Source organism: Pleuronectes platessa, chromosome 17, assembly GCF_947347685.1.
Source record: "Pleuronectes platessa chromosome 17, fPlePla1.1, whole genome shotgun sequence".
Lineage (NCBI taxonomy): Eukaryota > Metazoa > Chordata > Actinopteri > Pleuronectiformes > Pleuronectidae > Pleuronectes > Pleuronectes platessa.
The window spans coordinates 21,777,484-21,788,747 of NC_070642.1; the positions used below are offsets into that span (position 1 = coordinate 21,777,484).

An 11,264-nucleotide genomic window follows, 5' to 3' on the forward strand; every position below is an offset into this window, starting at 1 on the left:
TATATGAGAGCGTTTTCCTGCTTATATTTTGAGCGTATTTCTTATAAAGACATATGAATTATTTAAAACTCAGCATAAATGAATGACATCAAAATATGAATATTAAATTTACATGACTTCTCCAAAACCCTTGGGATTTTATTTTTTACAAACACTTTTCCAGGCCTGGAAATAAACATTTTACATTTCCATGACTTTTCCAGGATTTTCATGACCGTAGGAACCCTGAAAAATCCACTTAGCAGTCATATTTATTATTTCTCTGTTGCAATAGAATCAATGTTCAAACATTCATACAATTAAAGATTTTATCTGTTCGATGCAAAATATTCATATTATCAGTAGGGATATCTCTTCAATACAAACTATTCATATTTACAGCATCTGTTCAATGAATTTCAACAATAAGCTCTGCAGTTGAGCCGCTTCTTTAGATAGAGTTTGCTTTGACGATGGCCATAAACATGACTGCTGTATTACCTTGTATAGAACTGTTATAAATAATGGTACTGTGCAGTATGAAGCCACGCGTCGTCCGCTCCTGCAAAAATTTCACAATTTAAACCTTTTACACAAGAGAAAATCAACAAAACCTTGAATCTCTAGAAGAGCAGAACAGCTGAACCATCGCTTAACTGCAAGCTGTGTGGCCAATCTGTTAACATGGGCGCCAAAATGAAAACCAAGCTGTTTGATGAAGTCAGTATGACCCCAGCTGTGGGTCGACAGTGATGAGGCCATCAGACATTAGTCTAAAGAACAAGCATTGAAAACAATGTTCAACTAATACAAAAGTGATTGATATGGCACCATTCATAATGCCACATAGAACATCTTCTACTTAATGTGTTTGTTTCACTGTAATAAAAATGTAACAATATGATGTCTTTAAGAAAATCAAACAAAAGATCAAATTTAAGTAAATGTTCCAGAAAATACTGTAGTTTAAGGATGGCCGTACACTAATAGATCATTTATCATCTTCAACATCAAAACTTTGTATAACGTCATAAAACTGAGTTGATGTATAAAAACAGCAAAACGAAAATGTTTATGACGTCAGTTTTACACTTTAAAGGATGTATGTACTCACATTGCTTTCCATGTTTTGTAAACTAAGCCCAGTTATTTCCTGTCTATTTACTTCCGGCTGGTCTCACACTGTAAGGTCCGACAGAGACAGGGTCAACTTGTCATCTTCATAGTTCAAATGGTTATAGCGTCCCCCCGACAGATGTGGGAACCTGCCTCTGTACATTCACACCAATGTTGGATTACAATAAGTTTCTATTAGTTGTAATACAGAGTTTAATCATAGTGACAGAATTCAGCATGACATAGACCAGTCATCATACTGTACATGTCTATTTATTTCGGTATAACAGACTGTAAATAAAGATGGATGACAGAACTCCACTCTCTCCACTTTTACACAAAGGGAGGTAAAATATGTTGGATACAATTGATGTCATTTCGGTCTTTCTATGTTATTTGTTGTCAGAGTCTGAGCAGTAGTGATCGTGGTGTGGAGCCTAAGTGTTGAGATCCTGCTGATCAGCTCTGCTGCCAAAACACAAACTCAACCAATCACAAGTCAGTCTCTGCTGTCCATCAGGACATTTCAACGTCTTTTATATCATCAAATAACGAATGAAAACAAACTTTATGGAAAAATGAACATTCATCTGTGTAATAAGAACGACCTAAAATGACATAAGCCTTTCAACTGTGAGAAAGAGGAGAGAAATCGTACATTCCCTTATTTACGATTCTACGTTGAGTTAACATTGTCACAAAAGACAGAAAAATATACGTTTTAATGAAACCAGACAACATGCAATTTTAGGGTAAATTGTTGGATAATGTTGATTCTGAGGGTAATTTATAAAGACCTCCTTCATTGTTTCCATGTTTGTATGTAGCTGTGTCAATGTTCAGAACACATGGTAGGTTGTGGGCAGTGATGAATACACAGCTTAAAATAGACATCTATTTTCATTGGTAAAAATTATATAAATGAGCCTTTAGACTGATGGTGCTCATAATTACCCTCATTATTCAATCCATCAAATTGGGAAAATCAGTCCAACGAACCAGCATTGAAAGAAATATTCTAGTCTTTAAAATATACATTTATTTATGTGGCAAATTTCATAAAGGAGCATAGAACATCTAGTACATGAGTTTGTTTTTCCTCTGCAGACTGAAATCATATCAATATGATAAAGAAAAAAATACAGTGAATTAAAGGACATGTTCGTGAAAAGGACACAGTTACGGGATGGCTGGACAGCCTCAGATCATGTATCATCTTCAGCAACACTAAACCTATATGCATCCTCGTTTTTTAAACACACATTTTTACCTGTATAAATCTTTTATTACTTTTCATGTGTGTAAATTAAGAGAAGCTTTTATCACGTGTTGGAAACTTCTCAAATGTCTGAGTTCTCATGTGAACATTCAATACATCACAATGTGATGACTTACTCCACATCTTTGGCAAGAAAATTGCCTCTCACCTGTGACTCCTCATGTGGTAATTCATCTGAGCACTTTGTCCAAACCTTTTCCAAACCACAATGTCCCATTGTGAGTTCTCAGATGGAGTTTTAAATAATTTTGACTTACTAAACTGCCTTTGGCAAGTATGTGGCTTTTCAACTGTGAGTTCTAATGTGGACTTTCAATTGATCACCACGTCCAAAACTTTCCCCACATGTTTGGCAAGAATATGGCTTCTCACCAGTGTGAATCCTCATATGGATTTTCAATTTGCTTCTACCTACAAAATGTTTCTGACATATTTTGCACGAAAATGGCTTCTCATCTGTGTGAGTTCTCAGGTGGATTTTCAAGTCACCACTAAGTCCAAACCTTTTCCCACATGTTTGACAAGAATATGGCTTCTCACCAGTGTGAATTCTCAGATGGATTTTCAATTCATCACTACGTCCAAACCTTTTCCCACATGTTTGGCAAGAATATGGCTTCTCACCAGTGTGAATTCTCATGTGGACTCTCAATTTATCACTACGTATAAACGTTTTCTGACATATTTTACAAGAATATGGCTTCTCAAGAGTGTGAATTCTCAAATGAACCTTCAAATCATAACTCCTTCTAAAACGTTTCTGACATATTTTGCACGAAAATGGCTTCTCACCAGTGTGAAACCTCACATGGGCTGTCAATCTACTACTACTTACAAAACGTTTCTCACATGTTTGGCAAGAATATGGCATCTCACCAGTGTGAGTTCTCAGGTGGATTTTCAATTCATCAGAACGTCCAAACCTTTTCCCACATGTTTGACAAGAATATGGCTTTTCACCAGTGTGAATTGCCATGTGGACTCTCAATTTATCACTACGTATAAACGTTTTCTGACATATTTTACAAGAATATGGCTTCTCAAGAGTGTGAATTCTCAAATGAACCTTCAAATCATAACTCCTTCTAAAACATTTCTGACATATTTTGCACGAAAATGGCTTCTCACCAGTGTGAAACCTCACATGGGCTGTCAAACTACTACTACTTACAAAACGTTTCTCACATGTTTGGCAAGAATATGGCTTCTCACCAGTGTGAATTCTCATATGAACCTTCAAATCACAACTCCTTACAAATCCTTTCGTGCATATTTTGCATGTATAAGGTCTTTCACCCGTGTGTGTTCTTAGATGAATCTTCATATCATACTTACACACACAGGTTTTTCCACAAGTGTCACATTTGAAAGACTTTTTACCTGTGTGAGTATTAGAGCTAGTCTCTGACATTGGAGAGTTTTCCACATTGTTACTGTGACTCCTGTTTGCATGGAGACTCTTCTGTTGGTTTGGTTCTTCATTTCCTGTTGATCCTGAATCCAAAAGTTTTCTTCTGTTCCGATCTCGGCTCTCACCTACAGGAGAGTTGTGAGAGAGGAGCTGGTGCTCACCGTCTGGTTTTCTGTGGTCACTTTCCTCACAATGAGGAGTCAACATGCAGGTTTCAGTCTCCTGCTTCAGTACGAGCTGCTCTCCCTCCTGACTGGTACACATTTCCTCCTGTTCCTCTTTAATCTGTGGAGGTTCCTTTTCCTCTTGGTCAAGACTGGAGCTCCTCTCCTGGGCACAGAGCTGCTGGTCAGTGAGAACCTCCTCCTCCTTACAGACATGCAGCTGTGGGAGCTCTGGAAGAACAAAGAGACACAAGACAGAGGTTACAACTGTGATGTTAAAATAAAGACAAATGAGTTTCAGGTTTGACAATTACTGTGAAAGATAAGGAACAATACTAACAGCTCCTCCGGGTTTAGCACCACATATTGTTGTGTCAGGGTTTAATGTCTCAATCAATCATTTATGTTGTTGAAATCAACTTTTAATTTTATGATTACCATTTTATTTATGAGAGCAACAAAGTAAAGTAACTTGCAGTGTTTTCTCCATCCAGACTACAAACACAGCAAGCACAGAGAAACAAGTCCAGTGTCAGCCACACTCTGGTTTAACTGACCGATCCTGTGCAGCTTTATTTCAGGTTTCAAAACGGTCTCCAGCAGTCTGCGCTGACGATCCACCTCTTCTTCGTACTGGACGATGGTTTTTCAAAGACCGTGAATATCTCCTCAGCAGCAGCTGTTAGTCGCTCGCTGATAAACGCTCTCAAATACTGAACCGAAGACATTACTGCTCAGTCCACTACTTGAATATTTACCCGAGACACGACCACACTACCGTCCTACAGCTAACTGCTAAAATGCACTGAGCAAACGCTGCTAGTGCTGTCTGTAAACTTCCAGAAGAGAACCATTATTTTTCTTTTATCGAATAACTAAAATGACGATAGAATATTTTTTTGATAATTAATATACATTTTAATGACACATTCAACTCATATGATTTCCAAATGTGTCAAAGAAAAGTATCTTAACCCAGTTTTGTTGCAGTGAAAGGAATTCTCACCAGTGTGAACTCTTCTCATCTAGACCGTTAGTTATTCACTAAGAGCTCTCTCATGTGTTCTGCTGTGTGAATCTTCTCCCACAGATATTGAAGGAGAACAGCTTCTCAGCAGTGTGAGTTCTCATGTGGAGTTTTAAATAACTATGACTTACTAAACTGCCAAAAATCCCACATTTTAAAGAATATGGACAACGTTTATGGGTCAGCTTTATCTTCACATCTGAAATGTTTATAGTGCCCCCTTCTGACAGATGTGGGAACCTGCTTCTGTAGATTCACAGCAATGTTGGAATTTACAATGAGATTTTATCAGTTGTAATACATCTAATCGTGAACATCACTCTGAGGAACCAGCATTGAAAGAAATATTCTAGTAAATAAAATACAAGTTTCTTTAAGTGGCACATTTCATAGAGCCACTACATGAGTTTGTTTCACATTTGAAGGCAAAATATTAAGATCATTTGGATGTAATGAAAACAACCCCAACATAAATTTAAAAGACAAATTCATCTTGTATGATTTTGAAATGTGTAAAAAAATATCTTAACCCCATAGTGCGATAGGATTTCAAATAGTTCAAAAACACTTCAGAACTGTTCAACAAGAATGTGGCTTCTCAACTGTGAGTTCTAATATGGAATTTCAATTCATCACTACGTCCAAACGTTTTCCCACATGTTTTGCAAGAATATGGCTTCTCACCAGTGTGAATTCTCATATGGACTTTCAAATCACCACTCATTACAAAACTTTTCTGACATGTTTTGCACGAAAAAGGCTTCTCACCAGTGTGAAACCTCACATGGACTTTCAAATCACCACTTTTCACAAAACGTTTTTGACATATTTTGCACAAAAAAGGCTTGTCACCAGTGTGAAACCTCACATGGACTTTCAAATTACTACTACTTACAAAACATTTACCACATGTTTGGCAACAATATGGCTTCTCACCAGTGTGAATTCTCATGTGGACTTTCAATTCATCACTACGTCCAAATCTTTTCCTACATATTTTGCATAAATACGGTTTTTCACCCGTGTGTGTTCTCAGATGAATCTTCAAATTATACTTATAAACAAAACTTTTTCCACAAGTGTCACATTTCAAAGACTTTTTACCTGTGTGAGTATTTGAGATAATCTCTGATTTGGGAGAGTTGTCCACATTGTAACCATGACTTTTATTTTCATGAAAACTCTTCTGTGGGTTTGGTTCTTCATTTCCTGTTGATTCTAAATCCAAACGTTTTCTTTTATTTTGATCGTGGCTCTCAGCTACAGGGGAGTTGTGAGAGAGGAGCTGGTGATCACCTTCTGGTTCTCTGTGGTCACTTTCCTCACAATGAGGAGTCAACATGCAGGTTTCAGTCTCCTGCTTCAGTACGAGCTGCTCTCCCTCCTGACTGGTGAAGATTTCCTCCTGTTCCTCTTTAATCTGTGGAGGTTCTGGTTCCTCTTGGTCCAGACTGGAGTTCCTCTCCTGGGGACAGAGCTGCTGGTCAGTGAGAACCTCCTCCTTCTTACAGGCATGATGCTGTGGGAGCTCTGGAGGAACAATGAGACACAAGACAGAGGTTACAACTGTGATGTTAAAATAAAGACAATTTAGTTTTTGATTTGAAATTACTGTGAAAGATAAGGAACAACACTAACGGCTCCTCCGGTTTTATCCCCACATTTTGTTGTGTCAGGGTTTAATGTGTCACTTAATCATTTATGTTGTTGAAATCAACTTTTAATTTTATAAATACCATTTTATTTATGAGAGCAACAAAGTAAAGTAACTTGCAGTGTTTTCTCCATCCAGACTACAAACACAGCAAACACAGAGAAACAAGTCCAATGTCAGCCACACTCTGGTTGTACTGACCGATCCTGTGCAGCTTTATTTCAGGTTTCAAAACGGTCTCCAGCAGTCTGCGCTGACGATCCACCTCTTCTTCGTACTGGACGATGGTTTTTTCAAAGACCGTGAATATCTCCTCAGCAGCAGCTGTTAGTCGCTCGCTGATAAACTCTCTCAAATACTGAACCGAAGACATCACTGCTCCGTCCACTACTTGAATATTTACCCGAGAAACGACCACACTACCGTCTTCCAGCTAACTGCTAACATGCACCTAGCTAATGCTACAGGCGCTGTCTGTTTACTTCCGGCTGGTGTCACACTGCAAGGTCCGACAGAGACAGGGTCAACTTGTCATCTTCATAGTTCAAATGGTCATAGCGCCCACTCCGACAGATGTGGGAACCTGCCTCTGTTCATTCACACCAATGTTGGATTAAAATAAGTTTCTATTAGTTGTAATACAGAGTTAAATCATAGTGACATAATTCAGCATTTTACATAGACCAGTCATCATACTGTACATGTCTATTTATGTCTGTATCACAGACTGTAAATAAAGATGGTTGAAAGATGGATGACGGCACTCCTCTCTCTCCACTTTTACACAAAGGGAGGTAAAATATGTTGGATACAATTTATGCCATTTTGGTCTTTTAATGTTATTTGTTGTCAGAGTCTGAGCAGTAGTGATCGTGGTGTGGAGCCTCAGTGTTGAGATCCTGCTGCTCAGCTCTGCTGCCAAAATAAAAACTCAATCAATCACCATTCAGTATCTGCTGTCAATCATGACATTTCAAAGTCTTTTATGTCATCAAATATTGAATTAAAACAAAACTTTATGGAAAAATGAACATTCATCCGTGTAATAAGAACAATCTAAAATGACCGAAACCTTCAACGGTGAGAAAGAGGAGAGAAATCATACTTTCCTTTATTTACGATGTTATGTTGAGTTAACATTGTCACAAAAGACAGAAAAATATACATTGATGATCATAGTTTCAATGAAACCAGACCACATGACTTTGAAGCTGTAATTTTAGGGTAAATTGTTGGAAATGTTGATTCTGAGGGTAAGCTATAAAGATCTCCTTCATTGTTTTCCATGTTTGTATGTAGCTGTGTCAACGTTCAGAACACATGGTAGTTTGTGGGCAGTGATGAATACACAGCTTAAAATAGACATATCTATTTTCGTGGGTAAATATGATATAAATGAGCCTTTAGACTGATGGTGCTCATAATTACCCTCATAATTCAATTCATCAAATTGGGAACATCAGTCTCATGAACAAGCACTGAAAGAAAGTTTATTTATGTGGCAAATGTCATAAAGAAGCATAGAACATCTACTACATGAGTTTGTTTCACCTCTGTAAACTGAAATAATACAAATTGTGTAAATTTGATGTAAGAAAAAAAAATACAGAGTGAATTAAAGGACATTTGATGTTCAGTACATCACAATGTGAAAAACTTTCCCCACATCTTTGGCAAGAAAATTGCTTCTCAACTGTGGCTCCTCATGTGGAAATTCATCTGACCACTATGTCCAAACCTTATCTGACATATTTAGCAGGAATATGGCTTCTCACCAGTGTGAATCCTCATGTGGACTTTCAAATTACCTCTAGTTACAAAACATTTACCGCATGTTTGGCAAGAATATGGCTTCTCTCCAGTGTGAATTCTAAAAGGGATTTTCAATTGACTGCTATTTACAAAATGTTTCTGACATATACGAAAAAGGCTTCTCACCAGTGTGAAACCTCACATGGACTTTCAAATCACCACTTTTCACAAAACCTTTATGACATATTTTGCACGAATATGGCTTCTCACCAGTGTGAATTCTCACGTGGACTTTCAAACTGCCACTTGTTACAAAACCTTTATGACATATTTGGCAAGAATGTGGCTTCTCACCAGTGTGAGTTCAAATGTGGAGCTTTAAATGATGACACGTAACAAGTAAGTGTCCATTAAAGTGATTTTTAAGTTGTAAAGTTATAAAGACCTCCTTCATTGCTGCCATGTTTGTATGTAGCTATGTCAATGCTCAGAACACATGGTAGTTTGTGGGCAGTGATGAATACACAGCTTAAAATAGATGGGGGTATAAACCCTCATTATTCAATCCATCAAATTGGGAACCTCAGTCTGACATACCAGCATTGAAAGAAATATTCTAGGTATTAAAATACGAGTTTATTTAAATGGCAAATTTCTTAAAGAAGCATTGAACATCTACTACATGAGGTTGTTTCACTTTCTGCAGACTGAAATAATAAAAGTGATATCAATTTGATGTAAGAACGGGAAAAAAATACAGTGAATTAAAGGACATGATTGTGAAAAGACTGTAGTTGCAGGATGGCTCGACAGCCTCAGATCATTTATCATCTTCAACAACACTAAACCTATATACAGTGGATATAAAAAGTCTACACACCCCTGTTCAATTTCAAGGATTTTGTGAAGTAAACAAATGAGACAAAGATAAATCCTGTCCAAACTTTTTCCACATTTAATGTGACCTATAATGTTACATTACATTACATGTCATTTAGCTGACGCTTTTATCCAAAAGGACTTACATTTTTAGAACACTCAGCGTTTATGAGAGGCCATTTAGGGGTTCAGTATCTTGCCAAGGACCCTTAGGCATCAAGGGGGTAGAGTTGAATTCGAACCGGCAACCTTCTTGTTGCAGAGCACCCGCATTATGCCCTAGGCCAGGCTCTCATGTGAACAATTTAGTTGAAAAACAAACGCAAATCTTTTAGGTGGAAAAAATTTAAATTAAAAAACTTACAATAACCTAGTTGCATAAGTGTACACACCCTTAAAATAATACTTTGTTGAAGCACCTTTTGATTTTATTACAGCACTCAGTCTTTTGGGGTAGGAGTCTAATAGCATGGCACATCTTGACTTGGCAATATTTGCCCACTCTTATTTGCAAAAGGGCTCCAAATCTGTCAGATTGCGAGGGCATTTCCTGTGCACAGCTCACCCCACAGATGTTCAATTGAAATCAGATCTGGGTTCTGGCTGGGTCATTCCAAAACATGAATCTTCTTCTGCTGAAGCCATGCTTTTGTTGATTTGGATGTGTGCTTTGGGTCGTTGTCATCCCCCTCACACGGGGCATGTGCCTTAGGGAGAGGCGGTGGTCTAGTGGCAGAAACTTGGACGATGGGCAGAGAAGGTCTCTGCTTCGTCTCTGGTTGGACTCCACTGAGAGACAACAAAAAAACGAACCTGGATTGATCTGCCCAAAAATCCAACAGTCTCCCTAACCTGTCTAGTGCCCCTGAGCAAGGCACCTTACTCCCCCAACATCTGCTCCCCGAGCGCCGTTCATGGATTGGATGCTCACTGCTCTGTGTGTCCTGCACCAGATGGGTCGAAAGCAGAGATTAAATTTCCCTACCTGCATGAGTGTGGACTAATAAATGCATCTTAATAAAATGCTGATAGGTGAAATTCCTCTTAATCTAATGGAAGCCTGCAGGTTTTGTGCAAAAACTGACTGGTATTTTTTAAGTGTTCATAATTCCCTCCACCTTGACCAAGGTTCCTGTTCCAGCTGAAGTAAAACAGCCCCAAAGCCTGATGCTGCCACCACCATGCTTCACTGTGGGTATGGTGTTCTTTAGGTGAATGTGCAGTGTTGTTTTTGCGCCAAACATACCTTTTGCTATTATGGCCAAAAAGTTCAACCTTGGTTTCATCAGACCACAACACATTTTCCAACATGCTTATGGAGACTTCATGTATGTTTTTGCAAAATTTAGCCAGGCTTGGATGTTTTTCTTGGTAAGAAAAGGCTTCTGTCTTGCCACCCTACCCCATAGCCCAAACACACGAAGAATACGGAAGACTGTTGTCACATGTAGTACACAACCAGTCCTTGCCAGAAATTCCTGCAGCTCCTTTAATGTTGCTGTAGTCCTCTTGGAAGCCTCCATGACCAGTTTTCTCTTCTCTTTTCATCAATTTTGGAGGGATGTTCAGTTCTTGGTAATGTCAATGTTATGTCATATTTTCTCAACTGGATGATGGCTGTCTTCACTGTGTTCCGTGGTTTATCTACTGACTTGGAAATTATTTTGTACCCTTCTCCTGACCGATACCTTTCAATAATGAGATCCCTCTAATGCTTAGGAAGCTCTCTGCTGACCATGGCTCTTGCTGTAAGTTGCAACTAAGAGAATGTCATGAAAATCCTACTAGAACAGCTAAACTTTATATAGGATTAATCAGAGTCACTGTAAATGATGGCAGGTGTGTACTGACTACTATTTAACATGAGTTTGAATGTGATTGGTTAACTTTGAATACAGCCACATCCCCAGTTATAAGAGGGTGTGCACACTTATGCAACCACGTGGTTTTAGTTTTTTATTTTTCCCTCTTAAAGATTTTAGTTAGTTTTTTCAATTGAATTG

General features: G+C 38.2%; 1 protein-coding gene across 4 annotated transcripts; it reads right to left on the reverse strand.

The window, feature by feature from the left end:
- Nucleotides 1–2,111: 2,111 nt before the first annotated feature.
- On the reverse strand, nucleotides 2,112–7,121 carry LOC128460305 (zinc finger protein 664). Of its 4 annotated transcripts, none has more exons than XM_053445436.1 (3): nucleotides 6,832–7,121; nucleotides 6,273–6,506; nucleotides 2,112–4,180 (listed from the first exon to the last, which is right to left on the reverse strand). In XM_053445436.1, the coding sequence occupies exons 1-3, from the start codon at nucleotides 7,001–7,003 to the stop codon at nucleotides 2,661–2,663; spliced, it is 1,926 nt and encodes a 641-aa protein (XP_053301411.1). In that variant the 5' UTR covers nucleotides 7,004–7,121; the 3' UTR covers nucleotides 2,112–2,660. The 4 variants fall into 4 exon arrangements, with proteins under 4 accessions (XP_053301411.1, XP_053301410.1, XP_053301412.1 ...); XM_053445435.1 differs by having other exon boundaries at nucleotides 6,081–6,506; XM_053445437.1 differs by lacking the exons at nucleotides 6,273–6,506; nucleotides 6,832–7,121 and adding an exon at nucleotides 4,507–5,575.
- Nucleotides 7,122–11,264: the final 4,143 nt, after the last annotated feature.